Source organism: Strongylocentrotus purpuratus, unplaced genomic scaffold, assembly GCF_000002235.5.
Source record: "Strongylocentrotus purpuratus isolate Spur 01 unplaced genomic scaffold, Spur_5.0 spur5_scaffold_14, whole genome shotgun sequence".
Classification (NCBI taxonomy): Eukaryota; Metazoa; Echinodermata; class Echinoidea; order Camarodonta; family Strongylocentrotidae; genus Strongylocentrotus; species Strongylocentrotus purpuratus.
In genome coordinates this window covers 9,268,138-9,290,998 of record NW_022145599.1, presented here as the reverse complement: position 1 = coordinate 9,290,998, position 22,861 = coordinate 9,268,138, and the positions used below count along the sequence as shown (strand labels likewise).

At 40.9% G+C, this 22,861-nt stretch overlaps 2 protein-coding genes across 2 annotated transcripts in view; one reads left to right on the top strand and one right to left on the bottom strand.

Annotated features, from left to right (window-relative positions):
* Window positions 1–336: 336 nt before the first annotated feature.
* On the bottom strand, window positions 337–6,285 carry LOC753827 (Golgi apparatus membrane protein TVP23 homolog B). The gene is made up of 6 exons (XM_030984146.1): window positions 6,167–6,285; window positions 5,473–5,549; window positions 4,879–5,113; window positions 1,897–2,022; window positions 1,255–1,383; window positions 337–640 (listed from the first exon to the last, which is right to left on the bottom strand). Exons 1-6 carry the CDS (start codon window positions 6,167–6,169, stop codon window positions 602–604), a joined length of 609 nt encoding a protein of 202 aa, XP_030840006.1. The 5' UTR covers window positions 6,170–6,285; the 3' UTR covers window positions 337–601.
* A 2,478-nt stretch (window positions 6,286–8,763) lies between these two features.
* LOC578942 (RNA polymerase I-specific transcription initiation factor RRN3) overlaps window positions 8,764–22,861 on the top strand; it is a 52,471-nt gene continuing 38,373 nt past the window's right edge. The window contains exon 1 of the mRNA XM_030984145.1: window positions 8,764–8,824. The gene's annotated coding sequence lies outside the window, so the exon portion shown is untranslated. The remainder of the gene's footprint in view (window positions 8,825–22,861) is intronic.

Genomic DNA, 22,861 nt, shown 5'->3' with positions numbered 1-22,861 from the left:
GTTCTTACCAAAATTTAACTCAAGCTAGAACTTATGGACTGAAGCTGATTTAATACTCATCTTGAGTGAATTTTACAATTACATATTTTTGTATAATTTTCATATCATACGTAACTGTATTCTCTGAAATACATTTCCAAATATAGAAAATTCATAAATATACTCTGTAACTGTCGAGCAAGGTTTTCTTTAGTCCACATTATATAACTCCCTTGAACATTCAGGAGGACAACATTATTTTGTACAAAAATTCACATAGAAAAGAAAGAATTACAATTTTTGTATATTCCATGTGGAAAATTTGGCAGAATTCATTACTTGTGTCAATTTTTTTTAAAACTAAATATCCCAGCACCTGCTAAAAAGGAAATGAAATGATACATGCGATTATCAAGCGGATCAACAGCTATTCAATCACATAACAATGCAGTACAAAATGACAATTCCATACAAAGTCACACCATATACATCAAATTTTATGTCCAAATTACATCTATTTTCAAATAAATAAGCCTTAGTTAGAAATGTGGAATCAAGAACGAAGACTTGAGATAAATACTTCTCTCTTTCATGCATCCTCCCATTGGAACGAATCTAGTACCTATTGTGTTGTCTGCGGCCGAGTTGTTGCCGACATAGCCTGTATGGGCGGGAGGGGAGAAATGGAACGTTTATCATTAAATATACATCTAATAGCATATGGGTACAATATACAGGATGTGTTTATAACTGGACAATTTCTCTTCTATTAAATTGGAAATCCTGTATTGGTAAGGCTGATGGATTATCATCTAACTTTAAATTCATTTGAATAATGATGGATAGGCTCTTTTTTTTTCTTTTTTTTTTTATTCCTTTTCAATTATAGAGCATTTTGAAATGCTAAAAGGGATACCCATACACCTAAAACCTTCAGTTTTCTGAAGAAATTTAACACACATTAGCCAAGTGGAATGCCACCTAACAGTCATCAAGAAATGTGCAAGAAATCTAGAAACCAATAATCAAAATTTACACAAGTGTCATCATATTTGTTGAGCTATGACTGTTATATGTATCCGTCTCTATTCCTTTCAAATAATTATTGGAGGTATGCTGTCAACAAAAGTTTTTGCTTGAACATGAAATTATATCAAGAATGACAGATGATGAGATCCCTTTAAAATCGCTAAGAGCCCTCAAAAGTGATGAATAACATAATGAAATATTCTGATTTTTAACAAACATTATTTCTAGTCTTGACTAGAAGCTTACCGATTTAAGCATCTGTTGACCAAGGAATTGGGTAGCCATCGATGATAACTCTTTCCGTGAGGTTATTTTGCAGCGGACGTAGCCGTACAGATTTGCTCCGTTGAGAATAACGCCAACTGTTGTTATGATCTTATCAGTTAAAACAAACAATTAAAAAACAGGTGCAAATTATTTCTTTACTCCGTCATTGCTGTCAAAATTGCTATATTTGTTCAGGGCTGATAAAAATGATAACTTGAATGTTGGAAGTCTCATTTGGCAACAAATATTCAGATTTGAAGATTCATTTTGATTAATTACCTCGTCACATTATGATTAATATACATTGTTTATTTACTTTTCATTGTTGGCCTCAAGCATTAAAGAAGATAAACACCTAATAAATACCCTTGTTAATAACATATATGCTTATTCAGTCTTAACAACACAATGTACAAAAGTTGGTATGCATATGTTTCAATTAAGATCTACCTGTAATATTCATAGAGAATATAGGAAAGTTTAATCTTCCATTAGAGATGTTTTGTTATTTATCACTACAAGATTAACTCTAATGCTATGTGATATTTATGCATTGTTAAAAATGAGGGTACATAGTTTAAATAGACATTAAGATATGTAGTGTACAATGCATTTACTTACCAGCCAATTAATTTTGAGACCAAAAATATTTGTAAAGACGAAAACCACCCAGAAGATAGGACACACGACCAGACCAAACCAAAATATTTTGGATTCTAACCCTGATTCTTCACTTTTCCTTGAACCCTGTAAGGAAACAAGATATAATCATATCAAAATAACATTTATCTTCTTATTTAAAACTCCTGTCACCCTATGGTCATAATACAACTCTTTTAAATATGAAACCAACCCCAGAGGGATTTATTTCTAATGAAAGATGTACAAGGTTCATTATAAACAAACAAAATGATAATAATTGATAATTATAATTCAACCATCCTTCAAAAAATTCAAAAGAACAATACAAACTAAATACAGGCCTTAAATTTCGTCATTTTTAGGGCAAGGCCAGTTTGGCCTTAAAGTACCTCATATTTTTAAATGCACCAAGGCCACTACAAAGGGCACCAAGGCCAAAATATTTTTACAAAAAGGGCATCAAGGCCAAAAAAAATTGATTCTATTTTTGTTAGATGTCATGTGTATTTTATAATGAAACTTGTGCGGGATCAATTTCCCATGACTTTTAGCACCAGCTTCTTTACAGAATGTATAGAGGTCTACGGTACATACAAACAATGGCGGCGGCCCCCGCAAGCCTTAGATTAAGCAGCCAGGAGCAAGGGGCAATTTTTTTTTTCTAAAGTTGCCCCTTGCCCACAGGAATTTACCAGAGCAAGGGGCAATTCCCTAAGAACCAGGGGCAATTTTCCAAGAACAGACAGACTAGGCCCCTAATCTAATTATAAGTTCAAAGATACAATGTTAATTTTATAATGTGAATAGAACGATCAATTTAATAACTTTTTAATCTGAACAATATCAACACGAAAGATTGATTAAGAACATCAAACTTGCACATTTTAAAGTAACTAAAAATATTGATGAGCAAATGAATAAATAAATTGTAAATTTCACAAACATCGAAAGTCAGAAGGACTTGGCAAGTTTACCGGGTATCCCAAATAGAAATCGCACCTCACACACAAACCTTCCGCCGCACTCTCGGTAGCTGGTAGTAGGAGCAAATTTGAAGAAATTATCTATTTAATTGTTGTATAACCAACCCAGAGAAAATATTAAGTTCTCCATTTCGGGGGCTCCATTTCAAATTTTTGGGAAACTTTCGGGGGCTACTTTTTCAACTTTCGGGGGCTTTTTTTCCATTTCTGGGGCTCTTTATTCTGGGGCTACTTTTTCATTAATTCATAAAAGGATAGGCCTAGGGGTCTACAGTTTGTTGAGATTTGTTGAGTAGGCTAAGGTTTCAGGCTTCCTGCTTCATAATTGCCTATCAAAAAAGAAACCCCTTTTTCTAGTTCAATAACTAAGTTTTCATGCATTGATTTGATGCAGGAACTGTGACATAATAGACCCTAGATTGTGATTATTCCTGGCCATGAATTTCGATAATCATTTTTCAAAGTAAAATTTTCACAATAAAATCAGACAGTCGTTTAAAAACTTGAGATATTAGTAATACTTTTACTAATTCTAAGCTCAGGTTTCGTACATCTATTCATAAAACTATATTTAAATCGCGGCAATAATGATGCAAACCAACAGATAGCAATTTCAAAGTGTCAAAACTCTTTGACTCGAGCTCAGCTCAGCTCAAGTCACTCACTGCACAGCGCCCAGTGTAACTCCAGGAAGCTCCAACACCGGCGCGGCAGGCGTCCGCCTGCAGTCCCGGTGTTGGAGCCTCCTGGAGTTAACTGCAGCGCAGCGTCAGTCATGGTGATTTTGTCTGATTTTCTTTACTTTGAAGAAATGATTGTCAAAATTACGTAAACATGGAGATGTTGGAAAATAATCACAAAATAGGCTTTAATTTCATACCTCTATTCATGGAAACTTTATAAAATTGCGGCAATCATGATGGAAATTGATTTCAGTTTCGCAATTAGTGGTCTAGCTAGGTTCAACTAATATGATCCACCAAAATAAAATCGACCGCGAAAAACTCGACCCCTACTCGATCTCGCAACTGCGAAAATGTGTTTTGGCATACTTGCGTGCGACATGGTAAGCCAGGTAAGGTATGGAATATGGTTCGATTTTTTTTTACGACCGATTTTTTGTGTATACAATTTTACACGGAGATTAGAGCTCGTGGGCGCAGCAAACTGTTCGTGATTCGTGTATCTTTACTGTTCTAATAATTTATGGGCGCATTTTCACGGTAAACACTTGCGCCTTGCCGTCTAGTCTTCGATGATTATGGGCGCAATTGGTGGTTTTATGAACGCAAATTTTAAAAAAGGAGCATGTCCAGTTGGAAAAAAAGGCACGTCGGCCAGTTGGAAAAAAAGGGCACGGTCTTTTTGGCCGTGAATTTATCTTTTTTGGGGAGGGCACCACGGCCAGTCATAGGGGCATCGACGGCCTGGCCGTCGATGGCCGTCGATTAATTTAAGGCCTGTAAATATGGCAGCAACTCTAAATTTAACTTGATTTACTAAGGCTAATTTTAGATCATACAGCCTCAGGGGTCTGATAATTTACTTTCAGCTGACACGGCCAATTTTAAAAGAATTGAGGTCCTGACAGAGATAGAGAAGGAGAAAGAAGAGCTGAGAGAGAAGGGGAAAGAAGAAATGAGAGAGAACAGGAAAGAAGAACTGAGAGAGCAAGGGGGAGGGTATTGAGAGAGAGAAAGACATTGATAATGGTAGAACTAGAAAAGGGGAGTTAGAAGGGAGGGAGGGAGGGAGGAGAGGGGAAAGGAAGTAGAGAACTATTTGAAACAGAAGGGAGATTTTGGTTTGATTTGATTTGATTTACCAAGTATGATAACATATAAATAACAACATACATGATATCATGAGAAAATAACGTTGGATGGATCGCCCTGCTCAGCAGTGCCAGTGCAACACAGCTGTTCTACCGAGGTGTCCAATAAGAGGGAGAGACAGACAGATTGAGAGTTTCTCTTACCTTTCTTGCCTCAAACACCCAATGACTTGTCCCGTCTTCATCCACATGATTCCACCATCTCAGTCCCACCAGCAGACGGCCCGTCACGTTCTTCACCACCCAGAAATCCACCGCCAGGAGAAACACCGTCACCACAAAGTCTAGGATGAAACTACTGCTGAAGAGATTACAGAAGAGGTAGGCCAGGAGGGCACTCACTCTGAAGAATAGGTGAGCAACAGCTGCCATGGGATATCTGCAGAAATGTTGGGAGGGGGAAAGGTCCTTTCATTTAGTTTTGGTTGTGTATTACGTCTCATGCATTATAATTCATATTATTATTATCTTTATCATAATCATAACTTTTATTTATTTATCTATTATTATTATTATTATTATTATTTATTATTATCATTATCATTAATAATATTATCACAACCATCATTATCATCATAATTACTATTCATTACTATAATAATGCATGTTTAGGTCATTTCGAGAACATTCATCAACTGTAGTTTTCACACTTTTTTCATCACCTACATGTATCAACATTTTTGCAAACATGACAAATTGAATAGTAAACACAATATTTGAGTGTTATTTTTCACATACCTCAGTGCTTTTTGTTTCTTCCACTCATCCTCTGTGCCAAAATCTAGAGCCACATCTTCTGTATCATCAAGACTTGCCTTTAAAATATAAAGAAGAGATCACAATGCATGCATGGTATTATTTGTGATATTCCAAAAATAGCACCCTTCCTGTAAGTGTAATGATGTTACTGTCAGACTACCATTATACAAGTATGCAGTCCTCATGTATGAATTCATATGTCTAATCATGGGGGCTCGAAGCAAATTTGCCCCCGAAATGCCAAAAAGAGCCCCCGAAAGTCATCATAAGAGCCCCCAAAACTTGCTGATCTGCGAAAAGCGGAGGGACCAAATAAAGACAAGAGAGATAGACCTAGATCTAACATTAACACAAAGAAAGAATTCTGAACTGAATAAAGAGGTTTGAGCCTGTATTAGTTCAGGAGAATCCATAAGTAAGTAACTATCAATAAGTAAGACTAACATGATCAAAGAGTAAGACAGACTCACTCACTCCTGTGAGTGAGTGAGTCAGAACTTTAGGAGCAGAATTCACCCATATTCATGTAGCATACACAAGTTTGCTACACCCGTATCAACATATGGGACTACACATTCCAAAGCGCACAAAGTACAAAACAATGTTAAATGTAGTATAACATCGAAATAATGAAAAATTATATCATTTTGCAATTCTTATCTGCATAACTTACCATTTTCAACCATATATTGCACGCATTGACGCAAGTAACAACCGAATATCACTGAATTTCCACGTCGACATAAATGATGATGAATCGCTGGGATTATCTCTTTTCTTTCTTCGCAATTACATAACACACCACGGTTCGTGAATGAAACAAAAGGGAGCGCTAAGCTAGCTAGCTGTTTGTTCTTGTTGCTCATCAGAGTTCATGCCTTCAAAGATCGAGTTTGTCTCACTCAGCTTCCTTGAAACAAACCAAAACGAAATGAAGAAAATATAAAAGTATCTAAAAAGAAAGGGGGAAATGCCAAATCGTTAGGATTGCTTATAGCAGGCATTTAAAGTCTCACCTCCCTGCTTATAGCCTTTGTCCGATCGATTTATTTCAAACTTTCACTATTATGTGGGATTATTTTTCTTAGATTGTTCTGCTTTATTCATTCAAATTACAAGGGTTAATGGTTTGCCCATTTTGGGTTCAGCTCAAGTGTGCACTTTTAGAATCCAGTTTGCTAATATCATCTTTTAAATTCATGTTAAGTTGTCTTCTGCCTTCCTCTCCCATTCCCTTTACCCATCCATTTTGTTTTGTTAGTGTAGTTGCTGTTGTTGTATTGTTTATTTGTTAGTTACTTAATTTATGTTTTTGTTAAATTTGACTTTCATGTATACTCAAGGGATTGACCATGGCCTGTAGGCCTATTGTCGATCCCACCATTATCTGTTATGTTATATTTATGGTGTATTCTTGTTTGTCTTTTGATTGTTTTGTATTTTTATCAGGTTGTGGAAATGAACTTGAATTGAAATGAATTTCTGTTTTCAAAAGGTAGTGAAAGGATTTATAAAATAATTGAATAGGTTTATAAAGACCATTCAATGAAATCGATAGTCCCATACAAATCAAAGACCCATAGGCCCTATGTATAAATGAAGAGAAAATTCTTAATTAAATCCGTATCACACTTTTTTTTTTAATTTGTCGCATGCCATATAGGACTTGCGATATAGGCCTATATGCGGCGTCTTATTTCTTGGAGGCAAAAATATGTCAACAATAGATCATGATAATAACAAACATGAAATACGAAAATAGATCGACACAGTGCCTATACAGTTTGGCCACTGCATCATCATGTCAGTCACTCATTGGTCAATGATCATACTGAACATCATGCACACGTGTCTTGATCTTTTATGCATAGAGAGTTCGTTCGTGAAAAATTAACAAACGCCATCCTTGTACAATAACATGTACCAAAAAATAATTTTGATATATGATTTTGAAAAGAAAAAATATGACACGTCCATACCTAAACCTGAAATACCTATTTGATGACGCCCATGCAGTAAGTCTAAAGAATTGTAAAGGGTCATTCAAGAGGTCTGTTCCTGATCATATAAAGTCATATCAAAACAATTTTCACATTGGGTTAAGATTTGGTTCAAACATTTAGGCGCAGCTCCTTACAAAAAAAAAAACATGGTTACCACCCACTTTTGAAGATTCTGGCGCCCCTAGCTAATAATTATTATTAACTAGGGGCGCCAGAATCTTCCAAAGTGGAGGGGAAGGGCACCAAAAAACGAAAGGGCACTTTCTGGAGAAAAAGAAAAGCGGGCACTTATGAGAAATGTGGAAAGGGACACTTATCAAAAAAATGAAAGGAGTAGGCCTAGCCTACATATCAAAGTAAAAAGGTAGCCTGATTATCATAGGTGAGAGTAGCGCACCCGAAAAGAGTACTCATATTTAAAAGAGCACTGATAAGAATGGAAAAGGGGCATTTGCCGAAGGAAAAGGGGCACCTATCAGATTTTAGCTAGGGCATTTATGAAAAGGTGTATTAAGGGCTCTTCATAAAAAAAATAGGAAAGGGACACTCAGAAACCAGGTATATTAGAAAGGAAAAGGGGACACGTGAAAAGTAACAAGGCCGGGCAATTATCATATAGGTGAAAGGCGCTCTCATCGGAGATGAAAAGGAACACTTATCAGAAGGGGATCGAGGGGCTATAGGAAACACCTGTCAAAGCCTAAAACAGAAACCTAGCTCTCAGATTTGAATAGGGGATTATCAGAGGTGAATTAGGATCGAGGCTCTTATCAGCAGGCCGTAGCCATGGGGGGGGGCACGGGGGGGACGTGCCCCCAAAAAATGTCCAGGATCGGTTGAACTTTTTAATGAGAATAGAATAGGGACATTAGTTATTGCAAAGTAAATTAGGGGCACCTGTCAGATTTCAATCGGGGCATATAGGGGAACGGAAAAGGCCTGTATATAATAAACAATTACACTGCAAGCCTAGAGGGCCTATACCTATACGTGTCAAAAAGGAGCACTTTTCAGACATAAGAAGGGGCACTTATTACAACTGAAGGAAAGAGGAAAAGGGGCACTTATCGGAAGTAAGGGGGCACGTACGCCCCCCCCCCCCCCCTTAGAAAATACACCATTGACTTTCATACCATTGCGCAATACGTGTACGTAATTGTATACAACTGCAGCTGCAGCTAGCTGCTAGACAGACATCGTTATCAGCCCACGTGGTTTCGGTGGAGAGATTAAAGACCGCGTAGACTAGTACATGTAGGTCTAGAACGGACAAAGTCAAAGGTCGAAGATTCGAAACGCGACCAGTGTCACTGAATTACGACTTTTTTGTGAGTATTAAATATACGAAAGTGTGATGATTATGGTAATTGCCTTGACATGATTGGGCAAAAGCGTGGGCAAAAGCTCATGACCGGTCGCGGGGCGGCGCTGCCGGGTCGTTCCAGCCGTGATCGCATCGCCATGCATTGCCATAGCCGGCGGCTCAGGCGCAGGCCATATGGGCATGTAATGACAGGCTTTCATCGAAAGGGTGCGGTGCGGTGCGGCGCGGTGTGGTGTGCTCAACGCACCTATTCGATAAAAGAGGGGGGCCTTTTCTCGAAAGGGTGCGTTGAGAGCGGAGTACCGTTTTAACACACCCTTTCGATGAAAGCGGGGGGGCTTTTCTCGAAAGGGTGCGTCGACTAGTCTTTCGCATCAGTCGTTTAAAATGAGGATCTGGGACATAAGGTAATAGTTGCCAATTTAAGTATATCGAAAATGGAATGGTCTTGATTACAGAGTGGTCTTTTTCGTTATTACTATGTCGATGGGGGAGACAGAGAGAAGGAAAAAAGGGAAAGGGAAGATAAAAGGAAAGAAAGAAGAATAAGAAGAGAAGAGGGAAAGGTGGGGGGGCGAAGGACTCTTGCCCCCCCCCCCCCCCCCCGCCAAAAAATAAATCAGAGAGAGAGAGAAGGGAAAGGGAAAGAGAAGATAAAAGGAAAGAAAGAAGAGGAAAAAGAAAAAAAGAGGGACACGGGGGCAAAGGGCTTTTGCCTCCTCCCCCCGCCAACAAATAAATAGTAGAGAGAGAGAGAGAGAGATAGAGGAAAGGAAAGGAAAGAGGGAAACGGGGGAAGGGCGAAAGGGAGAGAGAGAGAGAGAGAGAGAGAAGGGAAAGGGAAATGGAAAGAGAATAAAAAAGGAAAGCAAGAAGAGGAAGAAGAATAAAAAGAAAAGAGGGAAACGGGGGCGAAGGGCTCTTGCCTCCTCCCCCCCCCCCCCCCCGCCAACAAATAACTAGGAGAGAGAGAGAGAGAGAGAGAGAGAGAGAGAAGGGAAAAGGAAAGAAAATATAAAAGGAAAGAAAGAAGAAGAAGAAGGAAAGATGGATACGGAGGAAGGGCGAAAGGTTTTTACCTCCCCCCCCCCCACCCCCTCCCGCCAAAAAAATAAATAACACAGAGAGAGAGAGAAGGGAGAGGGAAAGAAAATCTAAAAGGAAAGAAAGAAGAGGAAAAAGAATAAGAAAAGAGGGAAAGGGGGCGAAGGGCTCTTGCCTCCCCCTGCCAACAAATAAATAAGAGAGAGAGAGAAGGGAAAGGGAAAGAAAATATAAAAGGAAAGAAAGAAGAAGAAGAAGGAAAGATGGATAGGGAGAAGGGTGAAAGATTCTTACCTCCCCACCCCCCCCCCCCTCCCGCCAAATAAGAGAGAGAGAGAGAGAGAGAGAGAAGGGAGAGGGAAAGAAAATCTAAAAGGAAAGAAAGAAGAGGAAAAAGAATAAGAAAAGAGGGAAAGGGGGCGAAGGGCTCTTGCCAATAAAATAAATAAGAGAGAGAGAGAGAGAGAAGGGAAAGGGAAAGAAAAGATAAAAGGAAAGAAAGAAGAGGAAAAAGAATAAAAAGAAAAGAGGGAAACGGGGGCGAAGGGCTCTTGCCTCCTCCCCCCCCCCCCCCCGCCAACAAATAACTAGGAGAGAGAGAGAGAGAGAGAGAGAGAAGGGAAAAGGAAAGAAAATATAAAAGGAAAGAAAGAAGAAGAAGGAAAGATGGATACGGAGGAAGGGCGAAAGGTTTTTACCTCCCCCCCACCCCCTCCCGCCAAAAAAATAAATAACAGAGAGAGAGAGAGAAGGGAGAGGGAAAGAAAATCTAAAAGGAAAGAAAGAAGAGGAAAAAGAATAAGAAAAGAGGGAAAGGGGGCGAAGGGCTCTTGCCTGCCCCCTGCCAACAAATAAATAAGAGAGAGAGAGAGAAGGGAAAGGGAAAGAAAATATAAAAGGAAAGAAAGAAGAAGAAGAAGGAAAGATGGATAGGGAGAAGGGTGAAAGATTCTTACCTCCCCACCCCCCCTCCCGCCAAATAGAGAGAGAGAGAGAGAGAGAGAGAGAGAGAGAGAGAAGGGAGAGGGAAAGAAAATCTAAAAGGAAAGAAAGAAGTGGAAAAAGAATAAGAAAAGAGGGAAAGGGGGCGAAGGGCTCTTGCCAACAAAATAAATAAGAGAGAGAGAGAGAGAGAAGGGAAAGGGAAAGAAAAGATAAAAGGAAAGAAAGAAGAGAAAGAAGAAGAAGAAAAGAGGGAAACGGGGGCGAAAGGCTCTTGCCTCCCTCCCCCCGCCAACAAATAAATAAGAGAGAAAGAGAGAAGGGAAAGGGAAAGGGAAAGAGAATAAAAAAGGAAAGGAAGAAGAATAAGAAGAAAAGAGGGTAACGGGGGCAAAGGGCTCTTGCCTCCTTTCTTTCCTATTCTCCCTCTTTTTCGTTTTTCTCTTTCTTTCTTTTCTTTCTTTTCTTTTCTTTCCTTTCTTTTCTTTTTTTCTTTTCTTTTTCTTTTTTTCTTTTCTTTCCCTTTTACTCTCTTTTTCCCCTCCCCCTTTTCTCTTTTTTCCCGACGGCAGCGCAATTTTACCGACAATATCCTGACAGGTGGGGGGGGGGGGTGTCGCACCCCCACACCCCCTTTGGAGACGCCCCTGCCTTCGCCACTGTTGGCTACCACAAGGCTATCAATACAAATTAAGACATATTAATGAAGATTCTTTTTTAATGTTGCAGAGAGATAAGTATTTTCTCTATGAACTTGTTTAATGGACAATAAATAATATTAAAAACATGAATACTATAGCGGTATAATGATGAGAGAGATGATTTAAGTCATACTTTTTTTCAATGTGATTGGAGTGGACTTGAGGGTGGGGGGGGGGGGGGGGGGTCCCCCTAAGATCTCGGCCGTTTCACAGCCGATCGCCGCGAAAATGCATATTTATGGTAATTTATGCAAACAAGGTCAGAGAATTCACATTTTTACCCATAAATCATATATAATTCATATTCGAGCGTTCTTTTTCACTTCATATATTCGTTAGAATAATAATACGACAACAAAGTTGGAAGAGCCAGTTTATCCCTTTGTTATCTCTTGTTTTGATAATTTGTATTTATGTATTATATTATTTTGTTATTTCATTTCATTTCTAACCACAATTCAACTATTTTTACCCAAAATCAAACACATTTACTTGAAACAAGACCAAATAACCAATGTTTTCTCTTTTTTTTTAAAGAATAAATGGTATTTCCATATGTTTGGTACATAAATCACAAAAATGAGCGATTTTAGGGCTGACATGCAAAAACAAAAGGTCACGTGACTCCGCAATTATACGTCCGATTTTCAACAAAAAAATGTTTCAAAAGATGCGTAAGACTCGAAAGAAAAAAAAGTCATGAAAGAAAAACTTTATAATTATCTGCCGCGGTTCCGGAGTATTCGCGAAATTACTAGAGAGCACTAATCTTTTTTTGGGCCCTCAAAAATTTGAAAAATCGTACCCCCCCCCCCTTGAACGCCAGGGGGGGGGGGGTATCTCCCAAAAACGGTAAAAATTAACGTGTTTTTTTTACACGTTTTTTTCACAGGGCGGAGCCCTCAGAAGCTCAGGGGTATTAAACATCAAAATTAACGTCGGATGAGCATAATTTTATACCTTATTTGTGACAGTGGCAGGACACAATTTGGTGCTGGGTCCAGGGGGCGGAGCCCCCAGAAGCTCAGGAGTTTTGTCCATTAAATAATTATTATTTTATACCTTATTTGTGACACAGGGGTCACGAATTGGCGTGGGGTCCAGGGGGTGGAGCACCCGGAAGCTCAGGGGTTTTGGGCAATAAATAACGGTCAGATGCATATTTTTTATATCTATTTGTGACACTGGAAGGACACAAATTGGTGTTGGATCCAAGGGGCGGAGCCCCAAGAAGGTGAGGGGTTTTATACATCAAATTATCGTCAGATGAGCATATTTATATATCTATTTGTGACACTGGCAGAACACAAATTCTTCTTCCTCTTCCTCTTCTTTCTTTCCTTTTATCTTCTCTTTCCCTCTCCTTCTCCAACATAAGACGGATATATATCGACTCACCTTCTTTCCAAGAACCATACGGGCCTGGAATTTACTTCCCCCCCCCAGCATCTTTGCCTGCGACGCAGTCGAAACCTTCAAAGCCGGACTCTTATGGGAAGCCATCCAAGGGGGTAATATAATCATAGTCCCTCCCCACAACTGCAATGTGATGGGACTTAATTCTAAAATGTTCTAGAAGCAACAAACACTCTCTCTCGAACGATAACGTTCTTATTGGTCATCTTTATATCCCTCTTGAGGATCAGGACCAGGATCAGAACAGATTCTCTCTCTCTCTCTCTCTCTTATTTATTTTTTGGCGGGGGGGGGGGGGGGGGGGGGGAGGGGGAGGGAGGAGGCAAGAGCACTTCGCCCCTGTTTCCCTCTTTTCTTATTCTTTTTCCTCTTCTTTCTTTCCTTTTATCTTCTCTTTCCCTTTCCCTTCTCTCTCTCTCTTATTTATTTTGTTGGCAAGAGCCCTTCGCCCCCTTTCCCTCTTTTCTTATTCTTTTTCCTCTTCTTTCTTTCCTTTTAGATTTTCTTTCCCTCTCCCTTCTCTCTCTCTCTCTCTTATTATTTTTTTTGGCGGGAAGGGGGGGGGGGGGGGAGGTAAGAACCTTTCGCCCTTCCCCCGTATCCATCTTTCCTTCTTATTCTTCTTTCTTTCCTTTTATATTCTTTCCCTTTCCCTTTCCCTTCTCTCTCTCTCTCTCTCTCTCTCTCTCTTATTTATTTTTTTTGGTGGGGGGGGGGGGGGGTGGCCGGGGGGGGGGGGGCAAGAGCCCTTCGCCCCCGTGTCCCTCTTTTTTTCTTTTTCCTCTTCTTTCTTTCCTTTTATCTTCTCTTTCCCTTTCCCTTCTCTCTCTCTCTCTGTTATTTATTTTTTTGGCGGGAGGGGGTGGGGGGGAGGTAAGAACCTTTCGCCCTTCCTCCGTATCCATCTTTCCTTCTTCTTCTTCTTTCTTTCCTTTTATATTTTCTTTCCTTTTCCCTTCTCTCTCTCTCTCTCTCTCTCTCTCTCCTAGTTATTTGTTGGCGGGGGGGGGGGGGGAGGTGGCAAGAGCCCTTCGCCCCCGTTTCCCTCTTTTCTTTTTATTCTTTTTACTCTTCTTTCTTTCCTTTTATCTTTTCTTTCCCTTTCCCTTTTCTCTCTCTCTCTCTTATTTATTTTGTTGGCAAGAGCCCTTCGCCCCCTTTCCCTCTTTTCTTATTCTTTTTCCTCTTCTTTCTTTCCTTTTAGATTTTCTTTCCCTCTCCCTTCTCTCTCTCTCTCTCTCTCTCTCTCTCTCTCTCTCTTATTTGGCGGGAGGGGGGGGGGGGTGGGGAGGTAAGAATCTTTCACCCTTCTCCCTATCCATCTTTCCTTCTTCTTCTTCTTTCTTTCCTTTTATATTTTCTTTCCCTTTCCCTTCTCTCTCTCTCTTATTTATTTGTTGGCAGGGGGGAGGCAAGAGCCCTTCGCCCCCTTTCCCTCTTTTCTTATTCTTTTTCCTCTTCTTTCTTTCCTTTTAGATTTTCTTTCCCTCTCCCTTCTCTCTCTCTGTGTTATTTATTTTTTTGGCGGGAGGGGTGGGGGGGGGGGGGGAGGTAAAAACCTTTCGCCCTTCCTCCGTATCCATCTTTCCTTCTTCTTCTTCTTTCTTTCCTTTTATATTTTCTTTCCTTTTCCCTTCTCTCTCTCTCTCTCTCTCTCCTAGTTATTTGTTGGCGGGGGGGGGGGGGAGGAGGCAAGAGCCCTTCGCCCCCGTTTCCCTCTTTTCTTTTTATTCTTCTTCCTCTTCTTGCTTTCCTTTTTTATTCTCTTTCCATTTCCCTTTCCCTTCTCTCTCTCTCTCTCTCTCTCTCTCCCTTTCGCCCTTCCCCCGTTTCCCTCTTTCCTTCTTCTTCTTTCTTTCCTTTTATATTTTCTTTCCCTTTCCCTTTCCCTTCTCTCTATCTCTCTCTCTCTCTCTCTACTATTTATTTGTTGGCGGGGGGAGGAGGCAAAAGCCCTTTGCCCCCGTGTCCCTCTTTTTTTCTTTTTCCTCTTCTTTCTTTCCTTTTATCTTCTCTTTCCCTTTCCCTTCTCTCTCTCTCTGATTTATTTTTTGGCGGGGGGGGGGGCAAGAGTCCTTCGCCCCCCCCCACCTTTCCCTCTTCTCTTCTTATTCTTCTTTCTTTCCTTTTATCTTCCCTTTCCCTTTTTTCCTTCTCTCTGTTTCCCCCATCAACATAGTAATAACGAAAAAGACCACTCTGTAATCAAGACCATTCCATTTTCGATATACTTAAATTGGCAACTATTACCTTATGTCCCAGATCCTCATTTTAAACGACTGATGCGAAAGACTAGTCGACGCACCCTTTCGAGAAAAGCCCCCCCGCTTTCATCGAAAGGGTGTGTTAAAACGGTACTCCGCTCTCAACGCACCCTTTCGAGAAAAGGCCCCCCTCTTTTATCGAATAGGTGCGTTGAGCACACCACACCGCGCCGCACCGCACCGCACCCTTTCGATGAAAGCCGTAATGACATGACTAGACAGCAATAACCATCTGATTTGGGTCATTTCTTTAATAAAACTGACATTTGTTGTCATTCCCCAATACAGATGGCAACCCAGAGATCTCGTACCGTGCGGGTAAATTAGAGGCACAGCGTAACAGCTTTTCGTTTCCGACATTTCTCCCCCGATTTTCTTTATTTAGATCTCTAATTTTCTGATTTCTAAATCAGATGTAAATTAGGTCGGTATGTCATTTGTCCTAATTACATTTTTCAAAATTTGATAACTTAATATTAAATAAATGAATTACGGATTTACTTATATGAATTAGTCTATCCAATTTGTACCTCAGAACCGCGAAGCAGTACGTTCATGCATTCGAAATATTACCCGGCGGCCGATATATTTCCGGGTCCACCTACCAAAACATAGCCAATGGCCAATCAGAGCACTCGTTTCGTGGGAGTTCGTTGGTCAAGCCGGGCCGACTCGTATGTAGCTACGGTAGCTATTGGACGTTCGAAAAGAAAAATTTAATATTCATCAACTAAAACCAAGACGGATAATGTTGACGACGAGACTTTCTCGGATTAATCATTAATTTAGGATCTAAATGAGCAAGCTATCGTAAGTCAAATAAGCTATATATATATGTTATTTTTAATTAGACTCTAATTATTGTCATATTGCAGCATGTATGAGGATGTAAAAAGTGAAAATCTCGTAGCATATCTCATTCATCGCGGTCCTGCCGAACCGAACCATTGGTTCCGTACAGTCCCGATAGGACAATCTTCAGTCTCTATAATCGGAGGTCTAGTGGAGCCAGACGTAGTGTAAAGTCCCACACAAAACAAAAGTGGTCTCACATGGTTGAGGACTTGAGCTGCACTATCAGATTTTATTCCAACCACAAAATGGCTGCCAAGATGGCTGACATCCAGTCCATCAAACAATAATAACCAATCACAAGATTGGACAATAAATAGGTAACCAATAGAAAAGCTTGTAAAAGATAGAGTGCCATGTGCCATGTGTGCTGGGTTGAATAGCTAAGAGATAAGGAAGAGTGTGTGTGTGTGTGTGGTGCTATAGCAGGTAATGTGCATGAGGATGAATGAATAGGGACAGAACAATAGAAGCCAAGAGCTAGCAGACATGAGAGAATGAATGTAGGTCAGGAGTGCGCTAAAGCATATCGGAGTGGAAAGCTAAATGTACAGTGTAAAATAAACAAGTAACCACTTGGATCAGTGAAATTAAAACCTTACATAATATACCATCTTCACAGAAAAATGTCCTCATTTTAAAAGATACATCGTATTAACATGCATTTGTTTCCGAAGAAAATGAGTCACCTAAAATTTGCTTGAAATACCTGAATACATCAAATCATGAAGTTTTCCTTCTGTACAATTCTCTCTTTTTTTTCCTTTTTTTTTTTTTAAGGCACAGCATCTATTCATATTAGGGAAAATTAAACTGTTTAACTTGAAAGATCACACATATAGCGAATACAAAAAAAAATGGTATGCTTTCATCAATGAACATCTTTCAAGCAACGTCCTAACTTGAACTTCAATGGGTTCTATCCTTTTTCACCCTGAAAATTCCAGTCGGATGATTTGTAGACATAAACATTAAATAATTTCCCTTGTTTCCTGTTTCTGTCACAAATGACAAAATATCCAATACTTCATACCCAATTTGGCAATTTTTAACAAAAACTATAAACAAAATACATGGCAATGTCTTCACCTAAAGAAAAATATATTACTGTTTCGTGAATCACTTAATTTTTTTTTTTTTTTTTAATTTTTTTTTTAGAAAAGTTAGCCAATTGAATAATGGAATACAATGTACACAGAGAATATGCACGCATTCTGACATATAACTCTTTCAAAAGTGTCTCAGATTTAAGGAGACATTATACAAATACAGTGTCTATGGTCGATAAAATCTCAACTACAAATGATTTATGTAACGAAAAAACATATTTTATGAATTCATGTATCGATGATGTTTTAAATCCAAATATCCATAAACATCAATATACATGTAGGTCAAATGACTAAAAATAATGTCCAGAAAACAATGTAAACATGTACTTAAAATCAAATAATCCCAACAATTTTTGTTGTTGACACATTTATACAGTCCTTTTTGTAAAATAATGCAGGTCAACCCTGTGACCAATACAATCTGAATCTCACATTTTTTTTCATTTTTTTTTTTTTTATCTTAAAATTCAGCACAATTGCAAAATTGCAATCAAAAATTGACATTTTAGTCTTCTTTCTTCTTTTTTTTTGAAAATAAAAGATGGGCGCATTAAGGAGTTCACCCAATTGACGTGTAACTAACAAATTTGATGGAAAAACACATGACAAAATGTTTGAAAGTTTGTCTTTTTCTTTTTCCTGTCTAAACATTAAAACTGACAATTTAATCCTATCTTTACTGACAAGTCCTACAAAAATATCATAAATCTTCCAAGACGTTCAAAAATCAAGAATTCTATCAATAACATATTGTCACAAACAATGGGGCCATGGCGAATGCAAGGTATGACAGCGAAAAGTGAAAATCAGCAAGTCTTTCAATCGTCTATCACTATTGCAAACATTAGTTTTCAAAAGTCTTTACAGTTTGTAATCTTGAAACTTGGCGGGTACTTTAACCTGTCGACCAGATCTCGAACGTGCGGATGAGGACGGCTGAGGTTGGGGTTGGTCAGCGGATGAGGACGGCTGATGTTGGGGTTGGTCAGCGGATGAAGACGGCTGATGTTGGGGTTGGTCAGCGGATGAGGACGGCTGATGTTGGGGTTGGTCAGCGGATGAGGACGGCTTAGGTTGCTCAGCTGATGAGGATGGCCAAAGTTGAGATTGGTGAGTCGTCGACCTCAGTTGATATTGGGGTCTGAGTTGAAGTTGGCCAACCGGCGAGGACAGCTGATGTTGGGTTTGGGTAGTCGGCAGTGATGGCCTAGGTTGTTGCTGAAGTGGGGCTGAGTCAATTAGCCTGGAGTGGTGGCTATAATTGGTTGGCTGGTGTGATGCTTGTTGCTGAACAGACAAACTTGACCGTGATGGTTGGTCATGGTCTGACTGTCGGTGATGAAGGATGCGTTCTGTTGAACTAGTTGGCTGGTTTGAGGCTTGTTGCCGAACAGACAAACTTGACCGTGATGGTCGGTCATGGTTCGACTGCTCGTGATGGAGGATGCGATCTGGTGGTCGAGATGACCACGTGATATAGGCTGGTCCATGGCTAGTAGGTTGATTTGACTGCACCTTTCTCCTAGTCTCGTCTTCTGCTGGGGGACCTGGTGGGTACTGTGTCGTTGTCCTCTCAGTCCCATGTATTGACGTAGGCTGTGGGGTTGGTGGGGATGGTGGAGTTGACATCACTTGTGGGGCTCTAGCTCGATGCGGTTTCAAACGATTATGATGGACCCGTCGCTTGAACTTTTCATCATGGACATGAACTATGTCATAATTTAGTCCATCGTCTGATGAGGAAGATACTCTGAAAGGACCTTTCCAGTTTGGTTCAAGTTTGTTCCTGATGTTGGTTGGGTCATGTAACCAAACAAAGTCACCTGTGTCATACTTTGAAATGCGTTTCTTCACATCATACTGTCGTTTCTGTTGTTCCTGTTGCTGTCGTGTATTTTGTATGGTGTACTCCCATGCTTTTCTCAATCGCTCAGACAGGTTGGTTGTGTATTCGAGGAGTGTCTTGCCAGATGACGATGGAGGGGGAGTTGAACAGGTGATGTTCGCAGGTGTACGGGCTTCCCTGCCATGCATGATGTAGTATGGCGTCAACCCTGTTGAGGCATGAGTACTTGTGTTGTACGCTAACTGGACTTGATTGATGTGAGTGTCCCATTCTCCTCCTTGATGGGAAATGTACTTCGCAAGTTGATCTTTGATGGTGCGATTACAACGTTCGACTATGCCAGCTCCTTGGGGATGATAGGGTGTCGATCTAGACTTTTTGATGCCCAATTTGCTGCATAGTTCTTGCACTAATCTGGACTCGAACTGTCGACCTTGGTCGGTGTGCAAAGTCTCTGGAATACCATGTTCTTTCACATATTCTTCAAACAGATGTTTGGCGATGGTTGGAGCAGTCTGATCTTTCATAGGGAAGATATTGACATATTTGCTGAAATGATCAGTCACAACGAGTATATAGCGAAATCCTCGTCTTGAACTTGGAAGCTCAGCAATGTCGGCAAAGACCATCTCCAAAGGGCGAGTAGTGGTAATGGGACGTAAGGGTGCTTGATGCTTAGGGGTTGGTAACCGGAAAGACTCACAAGCTGTGCATGTGTTGCAGAAATCAGTGATTTCCTTGTTCATGAAGGGCCAATAGCACATTGACTCTGCTCTCTGTATTGTGCGATGAGCGCCGAAATGTCCGGATGATGGGTCACCGTGTAACTCTTGAAGTACCCTTGGAATGAGGGAGTTTGGTACGACAAGTTGGAATGAGAGATTACCAAGCTTGTCTTTCTTCTTCCTGTAGAGTATACCGTCTTGGAGGATGAATTTGGGATACTGCCACAAGAGACGTCTAATCCGGGGGTTGTGTCTACGGATCTGTCGAATGGTTGGCCGCTCACCATTGTTGACGCATTCGATGACTGTACTGATGTCTTGATCTAGTTGCTGTTCATGTTGAACATCTACATCACTGTCAAGGATTACACCACGGTAAGGATGAAGGACGTTTGGTGCAGACTGCCTCGTTGAATCATTGGGAGTAGATGTGTTTGTTGATAGTCGTGATCTTGATGAACGAGTCTTGACTGCATTACACAGTGGATTGGTCACCATGTGCTTGAGTAGCTGATCCGTCAATCTTGGAGTGACTTGGCTCTCTTGACTCGGGCGTCTAGATAATGCATCTGCATTTCTGTGTGATTGTCCTTTCTTGTGAATAAGGCTGAACGTGTAGGAATTGAGTTCCAACATCCATCGTGTCCTCTTCCCAGTTGCATCGTCTTGAATTGGGAACTTCCTGAGAGCCAAAAGAGGTTTGTGGTCTGTCAGGATAGTGAAGTGTTGGTGTCTCAGATAATGACGAAAATGGCGAACAGCTGTAACAATTGCCCAGAGCTCTCGATCATAGGTAGACCATTTCTTCTGCGTAGCGCTGAGAGTTTGGCTGAAGTAGGAGATTACACGTTCTTTACCATCTTGAGTCTGTGAGAGGACAGCACCAACTGCATGAAGGGATGCATCCGAAGATAGGATGAACTCCTTTTCAAAGTCTGGATAGGCGAGGAGAGGTGGATTGGTTAGAGCTTCTTTCAGATGTTGAAAAGCCTTTTCACACTCTGCTGTCCACACAAACTGTTGACCTTTTTGTGTAAGGGTCGACAAGGGAGTTGCAATCTTAGAGAAACTCGGCACAAAACGTCGGTAGAAAGATGCCAGGCCAAGGAAGGATCGGACATCTGTAGGTGTCCTCGGCTGAGGCCAGGACTTGACTTTCTCAACGTTGTTTGGGTCAGGTTTCACTCCTTCGGTGTTGATTATGTGGCCAAGATACGTAACTTCTTTCTTGAAAAAGCCACACTTTGAGGGTTTAAGTTTGAGTCCAGCGTCTCTGAATCGTTGCAATACTTCTTGGAGGTTCTTGCAATGATCATCGAAGTCCTTGCCCATGACTATGCAGTCATCAAGGTATACCAGGCATGTAGACCAGTGGAGGCCATGTAGAACGGCTTCCATGAGACGCTGAAATGTCATGGGAGCGTTGACCAGTCCGAATGGCATGACAGTGAACTGGTAAAGCCCTGTGCCTGTGGTAAAAGCAGTCTTCTCTGTATCTTGGGGATCAAGCTTGACCTGCCAATATCCACTTGATAAGTCCATGACGCTGAAATATGCTGATGAAGAAAGGGAGTCAATTGAATCATCTTGGCGTGGAATAGGGTGAGAATCTCGAACAGTTACTGCATTAAGTTTTCTGTAATCCACGCAAAATCTGTATGTGTTGTCCTTCTTCTTCACCATGACGATTGGGCTCGCCCATGGGCTGAAGCTCTCTTCAATGATGCCTCTTTGCAGAAGTTCATCCACTTGCTCCTGAATTTCCACTCTCATTGCTGGTGAAGTTCGATACGCCCTCTGTCGTATTGGAGTAGCTGTGGTGGTGTCAATGTGGTGATGAATAATGTCAGTCTGACCAATATCCTGAGACGTCGTGCTGAAAATATCACTGTAGGTCTGAAGAAGATGTTCAGCTTTCTCGTACTCTGTCCTCGTGAGTTCTGAAGAAGGGGAAACACCAGCAACTGGTGACTTGTCTGTCACTTGTGGATCAGCGTCAGTAGTTACACTCATGATCTTGTATTCCTCTTCAATATCCCCAGTAATGGAGAAGAATTGACCAAGGCAGGTGTCTGCAGGTAAATCAACTGCTTCGTCAGAGGGATTAATGAGGCGTACTAGAATAAGACCATCTTGAGGCTGGAACAGAGATCTGGCACCAATAACAGGAATGTGATCTTGCAATGTTGGTTCAAAGTAGCCATCATAGTCTCTTGGTATGATGTCGAACTGTGGCGACGACAATCTTCCCTGGACGTGAGTTTCGCAGCTTGGGGGAATCCGAGCTTGTCCAACAAGAGAAACTTTACATTTCAACGGGGCTTGGTATTGCTGACGATCGATGAAGGGAATAACATTTCCAGGCATGTTGAACGATGTTGGCGATATGCAGGCATTCTGGCTGTCAATAAAGTCCCATCCAAGGACAACTGAATGAGTGATGTTGCGTGCAACAACGAACTTGTGTTGTGTAGCCTTGTTCCCTAAGTGCAGAGATGGTACAATTGTTCCAATGTTGTCTACCAGCCCACCTGTGATAGTAGATGCCATGGATGTCAACTTTTCCAACGGGCTCCTTTGCGATGCTGGAATGGATGACAAAAACTTGGCACTCAACAGAGAGATGAATGATCCACTATCTACAAGTGCCAATACATAGACATTGTCGATAACGATCGGGATGTAGGGCGATTTCTTTGGCGAAATAGGTGCTATTCGTATTGGGACCTTGGTTTGTGTAGTTGATGAATGGCCCTCTTCCTCAACTACCAGAAGTTTCCCTGCTGCTGGTCTTCAAAACGAACTTGACGATAGGGAGCCTGTCTATGGGAGTCAACTTGATAACCTGCAGTGGAAGGATGCTGCTGATTTCGGCTGCTAGACGATTCATAGGGCCGTCTAGAGGGTGAAGTCCTAGATTGATATGCGTAGCTCCGATTAGGGCTTGGAGATATGCGTCCTGCATATTCCGGAGATCTGTGTCTTGAATATCCTGGAGATCGGTGTCTTGCATATTCTGGAGATCTCTGTCTTGCATATTCTGGCGACCTGTGTCTTCGGTAGTCACGGCTTGGTGACGGAGACCCACGACGTTCCATGTGTCTTCCCTCATGGGAGCGTCCTGATGGGCTGCCACCAC

Excerpts from the sequence above, each read along its gene's own strand:
- LOC753827 (XM_030984146.1), bottom strand. Across the intron at positions 5,114-5,472 it reads AAGAAACAAAAAGCACTGAG|ATATCCCATGGCAGCTGTTG; the intron begins GTATGTGAAAAA and ends ACATTTCTGCAG. Across the intron at positions 641-1,254 it reads GTCAACAGATGCTTAAATCG|GCTATGTCGGCAACAACTCG; the intron begins GTAAGCTTCTAG and ends CCGCCCATACAG.